Below are 25,761 nucleotides of genomic sequence, written 5' to 3' on the forward strand. Positions count from 1 at the left end.
TCTCTCAGCACAGAAGGGCTACTAATGGTGTTAGTGCTGTGACTTTTCAGGGACTTGACCTATCATTAACTAATAAAGCCAGACTCATATGATGAAGATGTTGATGAATGGCATCTCCTCAGCCTGGATTCTCTCTTTGCTTCTCTCCCTTTAGACCAGATGTACTGTATTAGCTTTTCTTGGTAGAGAAGTTGTAGATGCGGCTGCTCTGCCACTTGTAATATTTAGGTATCTGGACAATGGTCAGTGCAATATCTGTCATAAGTAAGAGCTGGGAATTTTAAACCATCCTGTGCCTTCTGAATGATAGAGACAGGGAGAGCTCTCTGGGATATCTTACAAACAGACTATAGTCCTTGCAGATCAAAGAGCATCCTCCTCCTCATGTGAGCATGTAATGTCTACTCAGTGAAGTTCAGGAAGGAGGGAGTACTAGCTTTACCATAATTTAAGGATGCCAGTCTACACAGAAAAATTACCTGGGCCAGAATTTTCAAAACTGTTGTTTGTTGCATATTACATAATAATAATAATAATAAATAATAATAAGATATATTATTAATTATTATTTATTATTATATCTTGCAATCTGTGTCTTTGACATAAATTACAAAAACAAATCTCCCTGCTGAAACTACCAGCACCTCCTAACAGGACTGTACCCACATCAGAATTCCTAGAGAACTTCCCAACCCTCCACAAACAAATCTCAGTCCCTTTCCCCTTCCCTCCTCCAAAGCCTAAGTAAATGTGTGACTTGCAGTGTGTCCTGAAGGTCAGTAAACCCATCCAGTTTTGGAACAAGGTGATTCCCTCAAGGAGGATATCCTACCACCAAGACCTCTCCATTTGTAAATAGAGGGAACTCCAGTTTGAGTCTCTCTGCTTCTTGTAATTGTGACAGTAAGCATGTACTTAAATAGGCAGATAGGCACTTAATGGAGCATGTAAGTGGAAGGTAAGTGCCTAAGCAATTTTCAGAAGGGTGATAAAGTGCGTGCAAGTCTGCAGTAGATTTTGGGGAATAGTTGGTCCTTTCATGGAATTCTACATTGTGTGTAAGTGAGTGGCTGATTAATGGTCAACTTTATTTGTGCCCCTGAACAAGTGAAGTGTTTTTTAATTATAATTTTAAGATCTCTAACAAGGACATTGTTCGAAAAATTAGGTTATTTTTAAAGCTGGTATATAAAGAGGTAAAAGTTTAGTTTGATAAAGTAGCTGCTCTGCAGAGAAACTTTTCTATGTATCACCTGTCTTGTTACTTAGCTGTGGGTAAAGGAGAGGTGAGTCAGGGCTGGAGGACCACATGCTATGTGGATCCTCTGGTCCTTCCATATGCCCCCTCTTGTTCCAATGGAGTGAAGGTTGGAGTAGCCTCTGAGAATTGACTCCACTTTGTCTTTGAGTTTTAGGCCTGCACTCCCCTGATTTGGGCTAGATTCTGAGGGAGGTTGTGCCCTATAATGAGCACTTCTATTGAAAATTTCATCTTGTATAAGTAGAACAGTTATTCAGTGTAAAATGCAATATGTAAAATATAAGCAAATCTCGTTTCGATATGAGACTTCTACTTAGTTGCAATCAGTGCTTAGATACCTTTGTGATTATCATTTAAAAGTATCTTAGAGAGGCTCTTCCCCTTGAGCTATTTTTGACATAAAGAAACTAAATAGTATGTAAATACAATTGTTTGCAGTCTTCTTGTAGCTGTGTTGTTCCCAGTATACTAGAAACACAAGGGGGGTGAGGTAATATCTTTTATTGGACCAGCTTCTGTTATGAAAAGAGACAAACTTTCAAGCTTATGCAGGGCTGAAGAAGAGCTCTATGTAAGTTCAAAAGCTTGTTTCTTTTTCCAACAGAAGTTGATCCAATAAAAGATATTACCTCACCCACCTTGTCTTTGTAAATACAGTATCAATCATATGTGTTCCTTCAGTGTTGATGTGGGTGCAGCAGCACTGACACATAACTGTTTGGCTCAGTGCAAGGGTTTAAAAGTGGAAAGTGGACCATCAGTATTAACAATTATCCTATATAAAGGGAAACTAGCACACTATGTTAGTGAATTAAAGGTATGTTACACGGGTGCTTTTAAGCTGTAGTAAGTCGCCTAGAGTGAGTCGTGAAACTTGTATAATGGTTTGCCCTAAGTATCATGGTGCAGCCAAAAATCAAGTGTATCTGACAATTCTCTCGCTTCACTGACATGCATGGCATATGTCTCAAAATTCTGAAACCCATCTCACATTTTGTTTATTTTTTTCTCCATTGTGTTGGCTGTTGCTTTGTGTTGTACTGTAAAACAAGACAGTTAAAATTGTACCATATTTGTGTATCTCATACTGTAAGTGTAAAGGTTTTTAAAAGGTGTTAAATAAATACAGTTATCACTTAAATTCCCGCTCAGAGGTTTTTCCCCCATTCTAGAAATTTCAAAGTGATAGACCCAGGAAAATGTGCAGAGTTTTCCATATTATGAATAATAGAATAAGATCATGCCTCTGACAGATGAAAATATTGGTTGATTGGACCTATTGCTATGGAGGAATCACAAGTCCGTACAAAGTTTTTGAGTGTTAGAATTCTCATTTTGAGTTCTGATTTACTGACCGATATGTAAAAGTCATATATATCTACTGGTAAACAACTCCCTAATGACAGCACAGTTGTACATAATAAAGAGCACAAGTTATTCTAGTTAACATCAATATTCATTTACAAATCAGTTTTCCTTTTTCTGATGATGATCAGTGTTTTGGGCTGGTAACATTCAATTTTGGTCAAACTATGCCCTTTTTTTTTCTTCAACTGGGGGTAGTGGAGAGGGAGTTCTTATAGTACCAATGCAAGACATCTTGACATCTGTCCTTTTTGGGGGATCAAAAGATTTTTGCTTATTCTGAGTTGCATGCAGAGGTAATTATCAGTCTCTTCTATAAAACTAAATTACAAAGATCTTAACTGCAGATCTGTAAGAAGTCATTTCAACTACTTATCTGCTTAAAGTGAAACATGTTTTTAAGTGCTTTGCTGGATCAGGGCCTTAATGTTCTTCTGTAGATTTTATAGCTCTTTTATATTTGAAGTTTTGAGTATTGATGACTTATTGATAGTGTTTTCTAAGGTAATAGTTTGTAAATATATTCATATGACACTAAAAACGACAGTAGTGAAGTATTCATGTTTAAGAGTTCTAGGTATAAAAAAAAGTTAATATAAGAGTAAACAAGACCAGAATATCAAGTTTGTCCTTCTGTTCTTAAGTCCTTTGAATAATTTTTGCTCTGTAAGATAGTTTTGTGTTGTGCATGTATTTTCATACAAATGAAAATCAAGTTCAATATTTAAACAGTCAGAAGTATTAAATTTTTTTTTGATTGCTATAATGAGATCTGTGTAGTGAGTCTCTGTGGTTACTGTTTGTTGCTATTCCATATTAATACTTTATACCATGCAATCCCAGATAATGAAAGTTCATTTGTGTCCTGAGGGTTGTACTGTGCCTCCTTGATGGCATCTGCTTTCTCCTGTGCACCCTGTGTGTGTCAAGCCTGGAGTGCAGCAGGTGTGCCCCTGTTGCTGGACTTGCCAGCAAAAGATCCTTCTCACTTCATTAGGATTATGGGGGACCTGCAGTTCAGCCTGGCTGCTAGATCCATCCATCCTTGGGAAGCCAGCCATCAGTCTCTATAATTAGGAGAGCCAGCCAGTGGGCCTTGAAGTCTGTGCCCCAGACTCAGAGAGACATTAATGCAGACTTTAGAACCTCTTGGTCTGGCTTTCCAGATTATTAAAATGCTTGTTTTCTGAAGATTTCAGGAGTCCCTCAAAATCCCCATATTATTAGCGTTCACTGTTTTTGTTTCAGAACTGGTCTTAGTTCTTTGGAGAATTGTTGGAAGAAATTACAAAATAGGTTTTCAGTCCATTTATTAAAGTATTTGCAGTTCACATTTCAAAATCAGGCGAAAAATAATAAACAGAAGAGTGTTACTCTGCATCCAGAACATTTTAACAAATTAATAATAGTAAAGCTATTACTTCTTGCCAAATTATGTTCCATTTTTTTGTCTTAATGATGCTAAAATCTGCAATTAATCATATTTGGAAGCAACCACAGTCTGATACTTTTTGATTAAAAACTATAGTAGTGTTTGGGTTAATATAAATTTGTAGGCTCTTATTTTGATGTTGTTGATTCCTAATGCAATATTCATGCTCCTCTGATGATTTTGATTTTAAGATTCAAGTACTGAATGTTCACCAGTGCTTCTACTATCACTGTTGTTAAAGGCCATATATGTGGAGGGAAAAATAGCTCATTTCAACCCATGGAACAATTTTTTATAATTTTCTTTTTATCTTTTTAGAAAATAGTAGATGTCAAGTTTTTCAGTCACCAGCATTGCGAGGATTTTTGCAGGAATTCTGTATCATAACTGATTGCAAACTTACCTTCATTTCAGATCCTCCAAAGTCATGGCTATCACCTGCTTTGCTGAGACTCCACAGCATGCACTTTTCTCTGAATCTCTATGCAATGTTGTGAGGAATATAAAACAATTTAAAAAATTGCATACTTACAAACAATACTCTCCTAACCTGTATTCACTCAATGTTGTAATATCTGAGCAGGTCACAGCTAGTCATAATTTTTGGGAACAAGAAACAGATAAGCCATATGTGAGCAATAATATTTTCTTGATCTAAAAGTTACATTGTAATAATGTATACTTTTATCTAATTATGGCATTTTTTTCTTTGTTACAGTTTGTAAGACATGTATTGTTCAGCACTTTGAAGACAGCAATGACTGCCCCAGGTGTGGCAATCAGGTGCATGAGACCAATCCATTAGAAATGTTAAGGTAGGACAACATTAAACAAAATTTGACTAAATATAACGGTCTTTTTAATAACGTCATTGTTCTAAGGAAATGCCATAACTACTTCTTTTTTTATTTTTAATTTATACAAATGCTGACTCCTGTGTGTATGCTCTAAGCACCCTTTATAGTACTTGAATATAAAACTAAATGAATACCCAGCATAACCCACCAGCAGCAAACTGGTCGACTAGAAAGTTTCAGTTCCCCCTCCTTTAAATTACTCCCTGGCTTCAAATGCGTGGAAAGAAAGGTGACCATTGTAGTTTGACTAACCTTCATTTAGAATAAATTCACTTAAAAGAAGAAAGCACTTTTAAAAATATTTCTGACATCTGTGCTTATTTTGCAACTGGGAAAGGAGCAGTGGCACAAACTCTATGTATTCCCTAGAAAGCTCGTTACTATATTTTAATGGTCTGTTGTTTTGCCCATTGCTCTGTTGCCTAATGTTTATATTTAAATTTACTGTTGTTTCTAGTATGGCCTTTCAATGTATTCATTCATAATTCAAATGTTCCAGAATGCACTTGTACAGTTGATGGGTACCATTTCAAACCCGATCTCTAATAAGTCCCTTTTCCAGATAACTGCCTCACCAGGAATTGCATACAATAAGTTTACATATGTAGATGATTGCTTGATCTAGGCTTGTAGATTGATTGGCATTAAAATTTATATGCCCTCCTCCCCCATTTGGATGCAAGCATCCTTAAAGTTTAGCATTAAATATCCATAATATACTTCGATTTATTCAAGACATCAGGCAGAAGCTAGACAGAAATCCCCTCTTTAGCAGACAAGAGAACAGTAGACATAGTGCTTTCCATCCCTAAAGGAACCCAGTGTGATTTTATATGAATAGAAACAACAGAACTGGCGAATTACTATGTCACATTCCCAATGGCATGTTTCTTGATTTCTCTCTGTCATATTTATAAGTTGCCTATCACCTTGATTTCAACATAAGATTTCCTCAGAAGAATTCAAAGTTTCAAGAAAAACAATTGTTTAACAGAGTTTTGAATTGTCATGATGTGAAAATATATTTCACACAGTTAAAGGCATAATCTTCCAATACCTAAATTCTCTGTCCTATCTGCCTTGTTGAGCAGCTTTTCCTTGATCCAATTTAGACTAACAAGGCTACCTCTAGACAATGTTCACCCTTAAGTACATAACTAATTTCCCACAGTGCAAAGTACTTACTGTGGAGAGAAACAAATGTATATGGAATCCTATAGACTGTTTGAAAGGCAAAAGAGTTCACTGCTATAATCCTCATGGAGAGAATATGGGATTTCTGTTACTTTTTTTAAAACACATTTTATTTTTTGAACCAGCCCTAGGTCAGTCCCGCATTTCCTGTGTCTTTCCTTCCTTTTCTGTCTCTGATAGTGTCACCAATGTACTGGCAGCTGCAGAAATTAACAGGAGCTACATACACTCCAGAACAGTTTCTCCAATGTCCCTCTCTCAGCCCAGGTAGTTGGATGGACTATAAGTTCTTCTACCAGCAGATGGAGTTGGAGAAAAGCAAAATTCTGGTGGCAACACTCCTGCTTTAGAGGGCTCTGGCTGTGTCTGTTTGTCTCCAGCCCATGATGATAGTACTCTTGTTCTTAGCCTAGCCATCTTTTTCTGTATGTTTATATTTTCTTCTCTCTCTCTCTCACCTCTCTGTCAGGATTAGATTGTTTAGTGAAGGGTGCTTTGAAATGACACTAGAAGAAATTGTTCCATTTTGCTCAGCACTGATAAGGCCTCAACTGGAGTACTGTGTCCAGTTCTGGCAATCACACTTGGGGAAAGATGTGGACAAATTGGAGAAAGTCTAGAGAAGAGCAACAAAAATGATTAAAGGCCTTGAAAACATGGAAAGATTGAAAACAATGGATTTGTTTAGTCTGGAGAAGACTGTGGTGGGGGAACATGGTCAAGTACATAAAAAGTTGTTATACAGAGGGTGATATCCTTATCCACTGAGGACTGGGCGATAAGAAATGGGCTTAAATTGTAACAAGGGAGATTTAGTTTAGACATGAGGAAAAATGTCCTAACTGTAAGGGTAGTTAAGCACTGGAACAAATTGCCTGGAGAGGTTGTGGAATCTCCATCACTGGAGGTTTTAAGAACTGGTTAGACAAACACCTGACATATCCAGGTCCAGTCTACATAATTCTATGACTAAAAGGGAACTTTTAGGGTGAAAATTAGTACCCATTTGTTCAATCATTAAAATGCGTTCATCATGGAAGGAGCCTTGGCCTTGCCAGAAATAGAGTAAGAACTGCCTATACAATGGTTATTGCATGGTGGTTCTCCTGAGGATGGCTGTTCCAACCCTTTTTGCCCATGTTCTGCAAAGGTAGTTACAGCTCCAGCCTTAGATGGCTTTGTAGATTTGGATGACCAGCTCTTCTCCCTGGAGACTACTTAGTAGGCCAAATAATAATTGGGAGAAATTCAGGTTCTCCCATATATTGTCCTTATATGAAATATATCAGCCTTCATGGCCATGGCCTCTGTCCTAGTCTCATGACAGGTCACAGTTACAGCCTTTGACCCAAAGGAGAAAGAAGCCTCAGTCTCAGAGTTTTTCTCAGCAGCGGATTAGCATCCTTCTGTGGATACTGTTGTTATGGAGAAAACTATGAAAACTAATAATCCTGAAGGGAAGAAATTCCTATGGGGGTGAGTTGGACAGTTTTTTAAAAAGAAAATATAGTTATGCCAAGTAAACAGGTGAGCTGCATTCTTAATCTACAGGAGAACTCCTTGGAGTCAAAGAAGAGAGCTTCAGTTATTGCTAGCCAATGGACTATGTTTATTCACAAGATTTTTGACACAGGATGGACTATAATGGAAAACTCCCCACTATTCCATATGCTCTTAGACAACTTTTAAGTGGTTCAAAGAATATATCTAATTTCAGTTCTTGTAGCATCTAAAAGTATGTGTACATTGCAGCTGGGAGCAAGCCTCTCAGCATGGGTAGATAGACTTGGATTTGTGGGGCTCGAGCTTGCATGCTAACAATAACATTGTGGGCATTGCAGCTCAGGCAGTAGCTTGGGCTCTGAAACCCACACAACCCCCTGGGTCTAAGCTCAGGTGGCTAGCCCAGGTCTCTGCCAGAGCTGCAATGTCCACAGTGCTATTTTTATTGTGTTATCTCAAATCAACCTAGCACGAGTCTGTCTACCCAATCTGGGAAGCTCGCTCCCAGCTGCAGTATAGACACACTCTAAAATAGAATCCAGCATCTAGAAGTGCATAGAAATACCACTTTCCTACTTGATTGGATGGGAGGGTCCAAAGGTTTCAATGGACTGGAAATCAGAGAGACCGCACCTAAGAGAGGTCATGATTTTTGCATAGTTTCTGTGCAGATTGTGATCTGTTTGACCTACAAAATCCTGCCATTAGTAATGTGGTATAGATCTGGTAAAATGATATAGCAGAAAGAAAACACCAGTACTATATAGTCTTTAAGGGTTTTTCCTCAAGGGGTGATTGATATAGATACAAATATATTATAGATATTGATATTAGGGCTGTCAAACGTTTAAAAAAAACTAATTGCGATTAATCTCGCAATAAAAAAATTAATTGTGATTAATCACGCTTTTAAACAATAATAGAATACCATTTATTTAAATATTTTGGATGTTTTTCTACATTTTCAAATATATCTATTTCAATTACAACACGGAATACAAAGTGTACAGTGCTCACTTTATATTTATTTTTTATTACAAATATTTGCACTGTAAAAAACAAAAGAAATAGTATTTTTCAGTTTACCTAATACAAGTACTGTAGTTCATTCTCTTTATCATGAAAGTTGAACTTACAAATGTAGAATTTTTTTGTACAAAAAAACCTGCATTCAAAAATAAAACAATGTAAAACTTCAGAGCCTACAAGTCCACACAGTCCTACTTCAGCCAATCTCTCAGACATTTGCAGGAGATACTGCTGCCCACCTCTTGTTTACAATGTCACCTGAAAGTGAGAACAGGCATTTGCATGGCACTGCTGTAATCAGCGTCGCAAGATATTTATCTGTCAGATGCACTAAAGATTCATATGTCCATTCATGCTTCAACCACCATTCCAGAGAGCATCCGTCGGGTTCTGCTCGACAATGATCCAAAGCAGAGCAGACCGATGAATGTTCATTTTCATCATCTGAGTCAGATACCACCAGCAGAAGGATGGATTTGCTTTTTTTGTGGTTCAGGTTCTGTAGTTTCCGCATCAAACTGTTGCTCTTTTAAGACTTCTGAAAGTGTGCTCCACGCCTTGTCCCTGTCAGATTTTAGAAGGCACTTCAGATTCTTAAACCTTGGGTCGAGTGCTGTAGCCATTTTTAGAAATCTCACGTTGGTACCTTCTTTGCGTTTTGTTAAATCTGCAGTGACAGTGTTCGTAAATCAAACATGTGCTGGGTCATCATCCAAGACTGCTATAACATGAAATATATGGCGAATGCAGGTAAAACAGGAGACATACAGTTCTCCCCCAAGGAGTTCAGTCACAAATTTAATTAACACACATCACCAGCATGGAAGCATGTCCTCCGGAATGGTGGCTGAAGCGTGAAGAGGCATACATATGTTTAGCATATCTAGCACGTAAATACCTTGCAACGGCTACAAAAGTGCCATGTGAATGCCTGTTCTCACTTTCAGGTGATGTTGTAAATAAGAAGCAGGCAGCAGTACCTCCCATAAATGTAACTCCTTGTTTGTCTTAGCAATTGGCTGAACAAGAAGTAGGACTGACTGTACTTGTAGGCTCTAAAGTTTTACATTGTTTTGTTTTTGAGTGCAGTTATGTAACAAAAAAAAATCTACATTTGTAAGTTACACTTTCACAATAGAGATTGCACTACAGTACTTGTATGAGGTGAATTGAAAAATACTATTTATTTTGTTTATCATTTTTACAGTGCAAATATTTGTAATAAAAACTAATATAAAGTGAGTACTGTATACTTTGTATTTTGTTATAATAGAAATCAATATATTTGAAAATGTAGAAACACATCCACAAATATTTAATAAATTTAAATTGGTATTCTGTTGTTTAACAGTGCGATTAATCGTGATTAATTTTTTTAAGTTAATGACGTGAGTTAACTGTGATTAATCAACAGCCCTTATATATAAACGTATTCAGAAATAAAATCAATCATGCCTCTGAAAAATTTTCATCGAAAAATGTTTGGATGCAAAATGGCTTTTTGGAGGAAATGGAATTTTTTGTTTCCTTAAAAATTTTCAGTGAAATGAATCAAAATGAAAATTATTTTGAATCGAAAATTTTTTTGATACGTTTTCCCCCCCTTTTCCAGTGGGAGAGATGGCGATGGGAACAACAGTAATTCCTCTTATAACTGAAACAAAATGATTATTTAAATCAAGACAATTTTAATTTCACTGAAACATTTCCGTGAAGATTTTTGAACAAAGTGAAAATATTGTAATTTGTTTGAAAATTCACAGAAAATACTTGGTTTGGTTTTTTTTACTATCCCCCAAAACTGAGTTGACACAGGCAAAAAAAAAAAAAATTAGATGACAACCTAGAGTTCAACTCAGTTCTGTGACCTTGGTTATGGAGCCCTGTCTTTCCATAGGCATTCTTCCCTCTGTGTCCCTCAAGCAGTTATTTTATGGTTCTTCCCAGAGTACAGGTGCCAAGAGGAGGGTGAAGTTGAACTGAGGTTAATCCCTTGTTAACTAAGGACCAGATAGTGCCCCAGCAACCTGTCACGGCTGTCTACAATACTGGTTTCCAAGGCAGACTGATGAGCACTTTTTTTCCTAGATAGAGACTTTTGAGATTTTTCTCTGCAATGGCATAACAACATAAGAACGGCTATACAGGATCAGACCAATGGTCCATCTAGCCCAGCATCCTATCTTCTGACAATGTCCAATGCCAGGTGCTTCAGAGGGAATGAACAGAACAGGTATTCATCAAGTGATTCACCTCCTGTCACCTGTTCACAGCTTCTGGCAAACAGAGGCTACGGAAATTTCAGAGCATCATTTTGCATCCCTGTCCATCCTGGCTAATAGCCATTGATGGACCTGTCCTCCATCAATTTATCTAGTTCTTTTTCGAACCCTGTTATAGTCTTGGCCTTCACAACATCTTCTGGCAAAGAGTTCCACAGACTGACTGTGTGTTGTGTGAATAAATACTTCCTTTTGTTTGTTTTAAACCTGCTGCCTGTTAATTTCATGTGGTGACCCCTAGTCATTGTGTTATGAGGAGTAAATAACACTTATGTACTTTCGACATACCAGTCATGATTTTATAGACCTCCATCATATCCTCCCTTAGTGATCTCTTTTCCAAGCTGAAAAGTCCCAGTCTTATTAATCTCTCCTCATATGGAAGTTGTTCCATATCCTTAATAATTTTTGTTGCCCTTTTCTGTACCTTTTCCAATTCCAGTATATCTTTTCTGAGATGGGGCAACAGATCTGCACACTGCATTCAAGATGTGAGCATACCAGGGATTTATATAGAGGCAATATATTTTCTGTCTTGTTATCTATCGCTTTTCATGATGATTCCCAACATTCTATTAGCTTTTTTAGCTGCCGCTTCATACTGAGTGGATGTTTTCAGAGAGCTGTCCACAATGATTCCAAGATCTCTTTCTTGAGTGGTAACAGCAAATCTAAACCCCATCATTTTATATGTATAGTTGAGATTATGTTTTCCAGTGTGCATTACTGTGCATTTATTAACACTGAAATTTCATCTGTTATAGTATCAGGACTTCCATCTTTGTTGTGGATGCTCTAGTTTGACAAGCATTAAGGCTACAAACTTGGTAGGGAAAAATCACTTTGGTAGTTTTGACCTACAAGAGACACTCACATTTTAAATTGTTAAAGAAGCATCTGAAAGTTGCCTTCCCCCTTGGGTCAGTCCTTTTTACCAAAGGGTTAGCAGATTTGGGGATGCAATGTCCTGACAGCTTTTCACCTCCTCCAAGGTCTTCAAATGTGCCCAGTTGTGCACACTAGTCTTTTACTTCCTGGGTTTTTTATAGGCGCCTACTCTGCAGTTTCTTACTGGATAGAGTAAAGATGTATTAGGGATAAGTAATTTTGTTGTTCCATATTCCTCTATACCACACAGTATATAACCCACAATTTTTGTGGGGCTGTTTTGAGTTAGGGTTGAGTTTCTCTTTGAATAATTGTCCATGTAGTTCCTTTACATTGGTAAGGTTTATATTGTTCAGGTAACTTCTATCTAAAGTAAAATTGGGAGACAGCCAGACTGCTGTATAGAGGGAGTGATATCACAGGAGCTAGGTTGGTGGGTTTGGTTTGGTATTTTTTCTCTCTGCTGAAAAGAGGACATTTACCCATTGTCTGGGCTTTCAACGGGAACTGAAGAAACCAAATTAACAGATAAGAAATTAACTATTCCCTGAGGTACAGTTTGCATGGTGAAACTTACTATAATTGATCTAAAATCATCTGGGAAAAGCTGTAATAGGTGTCTGTCTCATATGCTTAAAAAAGTAGTTTAATATTAATGGTAATTTTTGAGGAAGCATGATGGACTACCTACCATCTCTTTGTGCCCAGCAACTATCTCTTGCTTTCTGCAAGGGTAAAAAAAAAACAGCCCCCAACCTTTTACGCCAGTAATGTAGTCTGAGTTTTTCTTATTTTGTAACAGATATTGTACCAGTAGAGCTTATGATTAAAAGTGAAGAAAAGATCCATATGGTGTCAATATAAGAGCAAATATTCAGGTCTTAATTTCATCAGAGTTGTTTATTTGTTTACTCCCTTGTGACAGCTACAAGCTGCCTGTGGATTTATGGTTAGGTGTTTGTATGTAGAGCAGTTCATGGGAGAATGACATGTTTAAATTATATACAAAAAAGACAGGGTGATATTCAGCTGCATCTGACCAGTTTGGTTAATAAGTATCTCAAAAACTGTTATTCTAAGCTTTTGGGGAGGGTAGGTGTGAAAGGCTCTCTCTCTTGTTATATATGCTATATATAAATGTTTATAGGTATTCATATTGCTTCCCCTCACCATAGTGCCTGAGTGACTCTGATGCACTGTGTTTGTCCTCTTAGAAGATGGTGTGTAGCACAAACAATGCTATTTATACACTGAAAACTAAAATATAGTAGAAATATTTCTCTGTTGATGTGAGAATTTATATGAAAAATTCATTTCTGAAATATATAAATAATTTTGTGCTCTAGGCAGGAAATATGGAGGTGAAAACAAAATAAGACCACAGGCTAGAACTGCAGAAACAGCAATATTCTGTGGGAAGTTTTCTTAAATCCAGTTACCTTAAAAGGGGTTTATTTGACAAGAACCTTCATAAAACTTGCTAGTTACTGTCATAAATAAACAGATCAGGGTTAAGGTCTCTTTTCCCTGGAAAGGGTTAACAAGCTCAGTAACCTGAGAAACACCTGACCAGAGGACCAATCAAGGAACAGGATAATTTCAAATCTCTGTGGAGGGAAGCCTTTGTCTGTGTTCCTTGTTTTGCTCAGAGCTCTCTTTGGATCTAAGAGAGGACAGTCATGTCTCCAAGTTCTCCTGGAGTAGTTTCTACTATTTAATAGTAAGTATTAATTAGAAAGGCGGATTAGTCTTTTGAGTTGCTTTCTATATTTGCAATTGTGTGTTTGCTAAAGGAAATTCTTTATTCCTGTTTGCTGTTACTTTGCTTTCACTGAGGGCTAGTCTACACTTACGAGCCGGGTCGACGCGGTGAGTTCGACTTCTCGGAGTTCGAACTATCGCGTCTAATCTGGACGCGATAGTTCGAACTCCGGAAGCGATAGTTCGAACTCCGGTACTCCACCACTGCAAAAGGCGGTGGCGGAGTCGACCTTGGAGCCGCGGACTTCGATTCCGCGGCGTCTGGACGGGTGAGTAGTTCGAACTAGGGTACTTCGAATTCAGCTACGCTATTCACGTAGCTGAATTTGCGTACCCTAGTTCGACCCCGCTTCTTAGTGTGGACCAGACCTGAGAAAGAAAGGGGGAGGGGGAATTCTCTCCAGAGATTAATAAGTTTAGACCCTGCATTGTTCCATCTTGGTTACAGAGACAGTGACTTTTCTTTTTTTTATTCTTTAATAAATTCTTTTCTATTAAGGACTTGGTTGATCTTTCTTTGGGTGGATTCTCAGAGAAAGGGGAAGGGGAGGTATCCCTCTGTAGTTAAATCCCGGTGTCTCTCCTAGGAAAAGGGAGGGGGGAGGAAGCAGGGGGGAATGGTTTATTTCTCCTGGGTGTAAGAACTCCATGGATTTGGGGCTCTTGGAATCCCCTAAGATTTTGGGGAAGGACTGTGTCTCAATCCACATACCTGATTGAGTGGTGGCAGCTTTTACTAGATCTAAACTAGGATTTTAGTTTAGAGGGAAACCAGTGCAGATCCCCACATTGGAACCCAACAGCTCCAAGTGGGGGTGAGACCTATGACAGTTACAGTTTATAAAAAACAGTTTTAAAAATATCTTAAACTCAAAGTAATCAGAAGAGCAGGTGAGCAGAAATATCAAACTGAGTCTTCTGATGTTGACTATATGGCTTGCTATATATATTTTACATGATGCGTTTTCAGAGAGCCTCTCCTTATCATTGCTTGAGAATGGAATAATATTTTATGTGCAATGGCATTAAACACTATATATGAAGTTTTAACTAAAAATGAATTACACTGTAGTTTATTACGCTTGAAACGTCTCAGTGAAATATGAGTGAACTATGTTATTACGTTTGAATCAGTTAGATTTTTGAAATATAGGTACTATATCATTATAAACTAACTTCTGAGTAATTGCCATAAGTGTTATTTTTTGTTAAATATATCTTTCAGTTACTAGTGTTCAGGGCCTGTCTAAATTGCAAAGTTAACTGTGAAGTTCTGTGTCAATCTAGAAATTGGAGAGTCACTTTCTGAGGGACGTTACATTGTTAAAATCACTTTGGGACCTGTTCTGCATTCCCTGTCTAACCAAAATTATGTATGCACCAAAAATCATTGGGGGCTTTGGGTGCACCAAGAAGGTAGGATCACACTCTTTTGATATCCTGCTCTATGGACACCAGCGAACCTGAATTAGTTTTCAGTTTGCCTGTGACACACAATTAGTAGTGGAGAATTGCTTTGCTCATGTAATTCATCCTGTCTTTTAAAAATAAAAATGTCAGGGGCAAGTCTAAAGCTGGTATTTACATTTGATGTTTTATGCTGTTCTGTACGTTTGGAGGTTTTTTTGATGCAGGGTGTCAGGGTTTCCTCCCCACTCTAAATTCTAGGGTACAGATGTGGGGACCCGCATGAAAGACCCCCTAAGCTTATTTCTACCAGCTTAGGTTAAAAACTTCCCCAAGGCACAAATTCCTTCCTTGCCCTTGGTATCACTGCCACCACCAAGTGATTTAAACAAACATTCAGGAAGGGCCACTTGGAGTCCTACCTCCCCCAAAGTATCCCCCCATGCCCCTACACCCCCTTTCTTGGGGAGGCTTGAGAATAATATCCTAGCCAATTGTTTACAAAGTGAGCACAGATCAAACCCCCTGGGTCTTAGAACACTGAAAAATAATCAGGTTATTTAAAAGAAGTTTATTTTAAAAAAAATAAAAGAATCACCTCTGTAAAATCAGGATGGAAGATAACTTTACAGGGTAACAAAAAGATTCAAAACACAGAGGATTTCCCCTCTAGGCAAAACTTTAAAGTTACAAAAACAGGGCTAATCCTCCCTCTTAGCACAGGGAAAACTCACAAGCTAAAACAAAAGATAATCTAACGCATTTCCTTGCTATTACTTACTATTTCTGTAATATTAGAAGCTTAATTCAGATACGGCTTAGGGAGATGTATTTTCCTTGCCCTGGTTCCTCGATGTCCCGGAGAGAACAAAGGACACAAAACAAAAACCTTCTCCCACAGATTTGAAAGTATCTTCTCCCCTTATTGGTCCTTTTGGTCAGGTGCCAACCAGGTTATCTGAGCTTCTTAACCCTTTACAGGTAAAGGAGGGATTAACCCTTTACAGGGTAAGGAGGGATTTTATGCTACCCTTAAATGGATGTTTATGACACGGCCCCCCCCTCCCCCCAAATCACAGATGGTGCTGGACAGCCTGCTCCACACTGGCTGTGATTTTAAAATTAAAATTTTGGAGAGCTAAACTCCACCGAAGAAGTTTTTTGTTATTGTTCTTGATGATATGAAGCCACTTTAGCGCAGCATGGTTGGTTTGCAGGTGGAAACGCCGTCCCCAAACATATGGGTGTAGCTTCTCCAGTGCGTATATGATGGCGTAACATTCGTTTTTGCTGATTGACCAGTGGCTTTCCCTTTTAGACATTTTTTTACTGAGAAACACGACAGGATGGAATTTTTGATCGGTCTTTCCTTCATTAAAACTGCTCCCACACCACGCTTGGATGCATTTGTGGTTACTAGGAAAGGTTTGTCAAAGTCTGGGGCCCTTAGCACAGAGTCAGACATGAGTGTTGATTTAAGCTGGTTAAAGGCCTTCTGACACTCTTTAGTCCACTGAACTGCATTTGGCTGGGTTTTTTTGGTTAGGTCTGTCAATGGGGTGGCGATTTGGCGGTAGTTGGGTACAAATCGCCTGAAATGTCCAGCCAAGCCTAAGAAGGGTTGGACCTGTTTTTTTGACTTTGGGACAAGCCACTTTTGGATAGCATTTACTTTGATAGTCCCTTGATCCACCTGGTGTCCAAGGTAATTCACTCTGTTTAGGCCTATTTGACACTTTTTAGCTTTAACAGTTAGTCCTGCCTCCCTTATGCACATGAAGACCTTCTGGAGATGCTCCAGGTGTTTTGCCCATGAATCAGAAAAGATGGCCACATCATTAAGGTAGGCAACTGCAGATTCTTCCAATTCCGCTAGGAGACTATTTACAAGTTTTTGGAAGATGGCGGCTGCATTTTGCAGCCCGAAAGGGAGCTCATTAAATGTATACAGCCCTATATGGGTGATGAAGGCTGATCTTTCCTTGGAGGATTTATTTAGCGGTACTAGTCAGTACCCCTTGGTTAAGTTTAAGGTAGAGATGAACTGGGCACGTCCCAGTTTCTCCAGTAGCTTATTTGTGCATGACATTGGATAGTTGTCTGGGTGAGTCACAGCATTTAGCTTATGTTAGTTCACGTAAAAGCATATTTCCCCATCCGGTTTGGGAAGTAGAACCACTGGAGATGTCCATGCACTGTTAGACGGGCGGATTACCCCCATCTGTAGCATGTTCTGGATCTCCTGTTTTATAGCAGTTTTGGCTTGAGGAGCCACCTGCTAAGGTTGGGCTCTAATTGGGCGAGCATTACCTGTGTCAATGGAGTGGTATGCCCGTTTGGTCCATCCTGGGGTGGCTGAGAACATCAGTGCGAAGCTAGTGCACAGCTCCTTGACCTGCTGTTGCTGCATACATCCAAGGGTCATGGAGAGGTTTACCTTTTCCACGCCACCGTTACTTTTTTCTTTCTAGTAGACACCTTTAGGCCACTTAGCATCCTCTCCTTCCTGGGTGGTAAACTGACAAACCTTTAATTCTCTGGAATAAAAGTGCTTTAGAGAATTAACATGGTACACTTTAGGCCTTCGGTTTGAGGTGGGGGATGCTATGAGATAGTTAAAAGCTCCCAGTTGCTCTTGGACCGTGAATGGCCCTTTTCACGATGCTTCCATCTTATGGGCCTGGAGCGCCTTCTGGACCATGAGTTGGTTCCCTACTTTGAAGGAACGCTCTCTGACATGTTTATCATACCAGGCTTTTTGCTCTTTCTGAGCGACTTTTAGGTTTTCTCTAGCAAGAGCTAAAGAGGCTCGGAGGCTGTTTTGTAGGTTGTTTACAAAGTTCAGAACGTTAGTTCCTGGAGAAGGCATAAACCCCTTCCATTACTGCTTTACCAACTGTAATGGCCCCTTAACCAGAGGGCACCACAAGTGGCTATACACAAGTTCAAATGGTGAAAACCCTAAACTTGGATGTGGTACAGCCCTGTAGGCAAAGAGCAACTGCTGCAACACTAAGTCCCAATCGTTGGAGTGCTTATTCACGTATTTACATATCATGGCCCACAAAGTTCCATTAAACTTCTCCACCAGGCCATTTGTTTGATGGTGGTAAGGGGTGGCAACCAAGTGGTTCACCCCATGAGCTTCCCAAAGGCTTTTCATGGTCCCTGCCAGGAAATTAGTTCCTGAATCTGTAAGGATGTCAGAGGGCTAACCTACCCTGGCAAAAATGTCTGTTAGTGCCTGACACACACTTTTAGCCCTGGTGTTGCTGAGAGCTTCTGCTTCCGGCCAATGGGTGGCAAAATTCATGAAAGTCAGTATGTACTGCTTTCCTCTGGGTGTCTTTTTTGGAAAAGGACCCAAAATAACCATAGCTACTTGCTGAAATGAAACCTCAATTATGGGGAGTGGCTGGAGAGGGGCTTTTACCTGGTTTGGGGTTTTCCAACTCTTTGGCATACCTCACAAGACTGGACATAGGTAGAAACGTTCTTGCCCATTTCCTCCCAGTGGAAGGACTTCCCCAAATGGTATTTGGTCCTGTTCACCCCAGCATGGCCACTAGGATGATCATGGGCTAAGCTCAAGAGCTTTACACGATACAGTTGGAACTACCAACTGTTTCTGAGGATGCCAGTCTTCCTGGTGCCCACCAGAAAGTTTCCTTGTATAAAAGTCCTCTTTCTACAACAAACAGGGATCGATTAGAAGAGCTGAGAGGCGGTGGGTTGCTCCGTGCCACCGTCCAAGCTCCCTGGAGGCTTTCATTTGCTTTCTGTTCGGCCTGGAACTGTTCCTTTGATGCTGGAGATATTGGTTCCTTACTGGATTGTGGACTTGGTCCCTCTGGAAGCAATGTAGGTGATGGAGCTGTTTCCGTTGACTATGAACCGCTTTTTGCTTGTGCACTTTGTTGTATTTCAGGCTCTGGCTGAGCCTCTTGTGTAGGTTTATTTGCTGCTGCCAGTGCAGGCTCAATGGTGCCCTCTGGCGTTGGGGTTGTAGACGTGGTTGCAAGCGCTGGATTCAATGCTGGCAATGGTTCTGGTGCTGGTTACTCTGCCAGTTCCAGTTCTGGGACTGGCTCTGGCTGGCTCTTTGCACCTGGTTCTACTACTGCTGTTGCAGATGTTGGCATGGGGTCCGGTTCTATCACCTTCATCTGGGTCTTTGGTAACACAGACGGGGCCCTGGTAGAAGGCTCAGAAACAGAGCTAGGTGTGAAGGCTTGCTTAGCCTAGCTGCGGGTGACCATTCTCGCCTTCTTGGCCTGCTTCACGTGGTGGGCCAAGTCTTCCCCCAGCAGCATGGGAATGGGATAATTATTATAGACTGCAAAAGTCCACATTCCTGACCACCCCTTGTACTGGACAGGCAACCTGGCTGTAGGCAAGTCAAAAGAGGTTGACTTGAAGGGTTGAATCGTCACTTGGACCTCTGGGTTGATTAAGTTGGGGTCCACTAAGGATCAGTGGATAGCTGACACGTGGGCTCCAGTGTCCCTCCATGCTGTAACCTACTTTCTGCCCACACTTACAATTTCCCTTCGCTCTGAGGGTATCTGGGAGGCATCTGGACCTGAGGGCCTTTGGTGGGACACTGGTACAATGAAGTATCAGAGGGGTAGCCGTGTTAGTCTGGTTCTGTAAAAGCAGCAAAGAATCCTGTGGCACCTTATAGACTAACAGACGTTTTGCAGCATGAGCTTTCGTGGGTGAATACCCACTTCTTTGGATGCAAGTAGTGGAAATTTCCAGGGGCAGGTATATATAAGCAAGCAAGAAGCAAGCTAGAGATAACGAGGTTAGATCAATCAGGGAGGATGAGGCCCTGTTCTAGCAGTTGAGGTGTGAAAACCAAGGGAGGAGAAACTGGTTCTGTAATTGGCAAGCCATTCACAGTCTTTGTTTAATCCTGAGCTGATGGTGTCAAATTTGCAGATGAACTGGAGCTCAGCAGTTTCTCTTTGAAGTCTGGTTCTAAAGTTTTTTTGCTGCAGGATGGCCACCTTAAGATCTGCTATTGTGTGGCCAGGGAGGTTGAAGTGTTCTCCTACAGGTTTTTGTATATTGCCATTCCTAATGTCTGATTTGTGTCCATTTATCCTTTTCCTTAGAGACTGTCCAGTTTGGCCGATGTACATAGCAGAGGGGCATTGCTGGCATATGATGGCATATATTACATTGGTGGACGTGCAGGTGAATGAACCGGTGATGGTGTGGCTGATCTGGTTAGGTCCTGTGATGGTGTTGCTGGTGTAGATATGTGGGCAGAGTTGGCATCGAGGTTTGTTGCATGGATTGATTCCTGAGCTAGAGTTACTATGGTGCGGTGTGCAGTTGCTGGTGAGAATATGCTTGAATGAACTGAGTACAATGAACTGTACTCTCTTAGGGTTCTTGGGACACTTGGCCTTTACATGCCCCAGCTCGTTACATTTAAAACATCGCCCAACTGACTGGTCAGTGGGGCGAGGTGGGTTGCTGAAGAATGGTGTGGTGGGACGGTAAGATGTCTGGGGTTTTCCTTGGGGTGTAGGTGGGGCCTTGGGCTGCCCCCGGTGGTATGGTGTGGTCTCGGGGTATCCCTTCTGGTATCCACCCAAACTGCGACCCGGGTTGTTCCTCTCTGCTACCTCCACCTGTTTTGTTCTGATTTTCCCTGCCTCTTTGGCGGTCTGGGACTGCTCATATTGATCAGCATAAGAAGCAAGACTTTCTGCTGAGTCCATTTTTTTTATTCCATAACCACTGTTTTACATCATCATTGGTCATAGTCAGGAACTGCTCCTGTACAACCAAATCACACATTCCTTCAAAGCTAATTACAACCTTTCCTTTGACCCATTTATCTAACAGATCCTTCATCTGGTTTACATAAGCCACATTACTTACTCCAGCCCCACTCTTAAGGGCTCTAAATTTTACTTTGTAAGTTTCAGGGGTAATTTGAAATTGTTTTAAAACCAAATCCTTAAATGCACCATGGTCAGAAGCATCATCAATAGGCATCTTATTGAATATGTCCAGAGCTCTTCCAGTCAATTTTGCTACCAATGTGGTCATCTTGTGATCATCAGGAATTGCATGGAGGGTGCACAGTCTTTCAAAGGTGATGAAATATTCAGCATTATCACTGGATTTATTATACTGTGGACATAGTCACTCCCATTTGTGGATTTTTGGTGGAGTGGAGCCAGAACCCTTCAGCAGCTGTCTTTTTAACTCCATAACAGTGAGGTTATGCTTCCTCTCTCTTTCCCTCTCCTCCTGTTCATGCTTCCGGTCTTTCATAGCTCTCTTGAGGGCAGCCTCCTCTCTGGCTCTTTCTGCTTTCATAGCTTTCTTGTGGGCAGTCTCTTCTCTGGCTGTTTGTGCCTCCAACTTCAAGCGCCTTGAGGCCATCTGTCTATCATTTTCTTTTTGTCTCTCTTTAGCTTCGAATCTGGCTAATTTTAATTTTTTTTGGACTTCACTGTCCATCATCCTAGCCTTCCTGTGCTTAACCTAGCCTAACCCGAGAGCTAGAAAGAAAGAAAGAAAAAAAAAACCTTGTGAATTCCCCTGCAGGAAGTTAACTACCCTGCCCTCAGTCAGAGAAAAAAACTCCAGGTGCTATCAGCTTTTTAAAAAAAGAGTCCTTTTTAAAAAAAAAACAACCTTCCTGGCTTTCAAGCAGCCAAAAGAAAAAATGTTTTTAAACTCCTCAGGTCTGTGCTTCTGGTTCAAATTGATCCTACCACTTACACCATGTCAGGGTTTCCTCCCCACTCTAAACTCTGGGGTACAGATGTGGGGACCCACATGAAAGATCCCCTAAGCTTATTTCTACCAGCTTAGGTTTAAATCTTCCCCAAGGCACAAATTCCTTCCTTGCCCTTGGTATAACTGACACCACCAAGTGATTTAAACAAACATTCAGGAAGGGCCACTTGGAGCCCTACCTCCCCCAAAATATCCCCCAAACCCTGCACCCCCTTTCCTGGGGAGGCTTGAGAATAATATCCTAACCAGTTGGTTACAAAGTGGTTCCCAGTAACATTGCTGACCAGATTCTCAGGCCAGGATCTGCTCCCGAAATCTGTTCCTTTTGTCTTTTTAGGTGAAAGAGAGAGAGATGGATAGGGAGAGATATCTTGGGGTGTTTTCCCCTCACTTTATAGTCCAGTCCCTCTTTTGAAGTGTATTTTCCAGAGGGCTATCCCTAGATAAAATTAATTGCTGCTGTTAGGTTGGAGCCTTGTGGTGAAAGAGGTTTCAGGCTATTGTTTGCTAAGATACAGATCTGTTTGTACTTGCCTCTCTTCCTTGCCAAAAAGTGGCCACTTGATAGATGATTGCCCATCAACTTTTATGATATCTGGTTAGAGTTGTCATCTTATCCTTTGTCTTTGAGAAGCTGGTTTACCCAGACTTGTCTGGTAAACACATTTCAGATCTAATGTAGCTGTTTATAACTTTATATATAAATAATCATGATGATATTGGCCAGTGAGTTATTAGTTTTCAAATGATACTTACAATGCATATTTTGTACAAAGATTATTATAGTGGCATGTAGGATGTGAATGCTGTAATAGATGGCATGATGGGATTGCCTACACTGGCATGTGGCCCATCTGCGACTGATACTGGCAAGTCTCTCCAATTGCTGGGGATGGGACATTAGATGGGGAGGGCTCTGAGTTACTACAATGAAATTCCTTCCCAGGTGTCTGGCTGGTGGATCTTGCCATCATGCTTGGAGTCTAACTGATCACCATATTTGGGGTCAGGAAGAAATTTTCCCTCCAGGTCAGATTGGCAGAGACCCTGGGGTTTTTTCACCTTCCTCAGCAGCATGGGGCACAGGTCACTTGCTGGTTTAAACTAGAGTAAATAGTGGATTCTCTGTAACTTGAAGTCTTTACATCAGCAATACTCAGACCTCCATTCTTCAGGAGTCAAATTAGCGATCAACAATACCCAAAAGAGTCACAGTAATGTTAACTGATTTTTTTTAAAAAAAGTTATTTATTTATTTATTTAAATTTATTTACACACACACAGAGCAAAATGACTGACTAAGTATTATTATTTTATCAACTACAGTTGGTTAATAACATAGTAAAAGAATCCTGATTGGTTAATAATTAAATCACACAGTGTTTTAATGTCATGTGCCACAAAGAGCTTCAGGAGACGCTTTACAGAGCCACTTGCGAGCCTAAGTCGAAGTATCACTGCTTTTAAATCATGATTTGAGGACTTCATTAACTCAAGACAGGTTATGGCTCTGTTACAGGAGTTGGTGGATGGGGTTCTGTGGCCTGTAATGTATAGGAGGTCAGACTAGATGATCATGATGGTCCCTTATGACCTTAAAGTCTATTAATCTAAATAAACAAACTGCAGTTAGGAGTTTCAGATGATGCACACACACATCTTCAAACAGCTTGGTTTGCTACATTGTCATTTTGCAAGTTGTTAATATCTAATATGCATGATAAGGGGTCCGGGATGGGAAATTTAAGGATTTTTTGTTTAGAAAATATTAATATTGGTGTTAGAAAATGTTAATTAGCACTTCCATATTTTTAACACAGAGATTTGCCATAATTTCCAGAAAATAACATGCTCTTTTCCTTGAATTTTGATTCTGAAAATTAAAGGAGGTGTGTGTATGAGTGCATTTTCTCTTTTACATTATTCATTATTGTGAGGGCAAGTAGCGTGTACTATAGACATCTCACATAATCCAACAGCAAGCATTGCATTTTTTATGTGACCTCTGAGTGACTCTAGAATTGTTTTGTTTCCCTAGTATTATTATATTGTACCTTATTTGTTTGCCTTAGAGTCCTGTTTGTTGTCCAGGTTCTGAACAGCGTACTTTACTGTTGGTGAGAGGAGATGAAACAGTGAGGAGAGGAAGGAAGAGAAAACAGGAGAGAAGAGGAAACAGAGAGGGAGAGGAGACCAAAAGGAGAGGTGAAGAGGTAGAAAGAAGAGGATAGACTAAGTGGACAGGAGAGTGGGTGAGATTAAGAGAGGTAAAAGAACATCCTTAGCTTTAGCAATAAAAACATAGATGCATGTTATTTTCTGGAAAAGATTATACCTGTTCTTGGCAGCTGTATTGAAAAAATGGGTCATGTCATATTTTAGTGATCAGAAAATTGAGAGCGAATTAATATCAAAACCCTGTATTTTTAAGTCTCTAAACGCCCATGTACGTAGTGTCTAACCATAAATACAGTATGTAGTGGGTTTTTTATGAGAGACTGTAGCTGAACTAAAGACTTAAAAACCTATTAGGACAACTGTCTCTTGACCAAATTTAGACCTGGATTAAATAAGTTCAACTCCTGTTGGGTGTAGCTGGATCACAAAACCAGTGTAAATGGAAAAGTAGCACAGCTGGCATCAATTTGGCACCCAGTAGCTCAGTTCTCAGCTGTGCCAAATTCACGCTCCTTGCAGCTTGGGGAAAGCTGGGAGATGGCTCAAAGCCACCTTTTTGCTTCCTTGATCCTGCACTGGCTGATGTCCAGAAGGATTCCCAGCATAATTTAGAGCAGCCTCTAACTTATGCTGGCAGCAACCAGTCAGCGTCCTGGGGGATCTGGCAGAGCTCTGTGTGCTCAGACCCGCTCCTAGCATGTCCCACCTCCATCACGCCCTCTGTGTGAAGAAGTGAAACAAGTTGCATTGAGCCAACTACTCTAGCTTTGTGTCAGCTGTGGGATTCTCAGCAGGAGGAGTCCAGGGTGAGTCCCCAGCAAAGCAGCCAGAAGAGGGACCAAGGGTTTAGCGTAATGAGTGTCCAGACTGAGGATGCAGAAAGTGGGGTGTTCAGGAAAAGAAACTTACAGAAGGATATAAAAGCAAGCCCGCCCCAGCCAACCACTTTCTTACACCTCTTGGCTACCAGCTTGACAAAGTAGAGTGGAATCATCTTTGCTTTATTTTTTACTTTACTTTTTGTTTTCGTTCTTGTCCTTCTGTTCTCTGGTGTGTAAATTACATTCATTTCCCACACCCAATTAGTGCAATATCCATGTAAATTATGCTTCTACCACCTACTCCAATCTGCACCTCCCTTTATATCACTGTTGAATTTAACCCTATGGTTTTACTATTCTGTAATGCATAGTTATATTTTAGATGGAGCCGTTAGATTATTTTATCAATAGTCTGTATTGTTCATACCCAAAATACATACATTCTTTTTTAATCTGAAGATTATTTACTATAGAAAACTGTATGTTTTTTGTTAATATATAAAAAAGCAGTATCATAGAAACTGAGTTCCTATCCAGGCTGGTAGAAGTGATAGCAGAAGCATATTCTGTCTTGTTGCACAAAGTTTAAGATAACAACTTCAGTACTAGATAGTTACCCATGTCAGTTTACACAAATCGAGACAAAAATATATTTGCTATCTTTATCTGTAAGTAGCCTTCCTTTTGTTAGTTTGTGACACTAACTATAACCTTATGAAACATAATGTTTGTGTGTGCTAGCACTCTATATTAACCTGGTGGTTATTTTTCTGTATGGATACCTGTTTTTAATTATTTTAAAGAGATGGTGTGTCATTGCTTTGTTTGATGGTACCTTGATACTGTGGTGATGGACATCTTAAAAATGCTTATGATCATAATAGTTTATAGCAATGTTCTTTAGTCCAGAAAAAAAAAGTCATAACCAGAAATTTACCAGAGAAACATTACGGTCAATGAATTTATTATTTAAAGTTGGCTACAGTGGCCGCCATCTTAAAATGGGATAGGGGGA

The 25,761-nt window shown here is 39.9% G+C and overlaps 1 protein-coding gene across 8 annotated transcripts in view; it reads left to right on the top strand.

The window, feature by feature from the left end:
• Positions 1–25,761, top strand: part of PCGF5 (polycomb group ring finger 5) — a 101,911-nt gene that overhangs the window by 52,432 nt on the left and 23,718 nt on the right. For all 8 annotated transcript variants that reach the window (XM_045023343.1, XM_045023344.1, XM_045023340.1 and 5 more), the window contains one exon: positions 4,777–4,873. In XM_045023343.1, the coding sequence (XP_044879278.1) occupies positions 4,777–4,873 (97 nt within the window). The remainder of the gene's footprint in view (positions 1–4,776; positions 4,874–25,761) is intronic.

The sequence above is a fragment of the Mauremys mutica genome, chromosome 7, assembly GCF_020497125.1.
Source record: "Mauremys mutica isolate MM-2020 ecotype Southern chromosome 7, ASM2049712v1, whole genome shotgun sequence".
Classification (NCBI taxonomy): Eukaryota; Metazoa; Chordata; order Testudines; family Geoemydidae; genus Mauremys; species Mauremys mutica.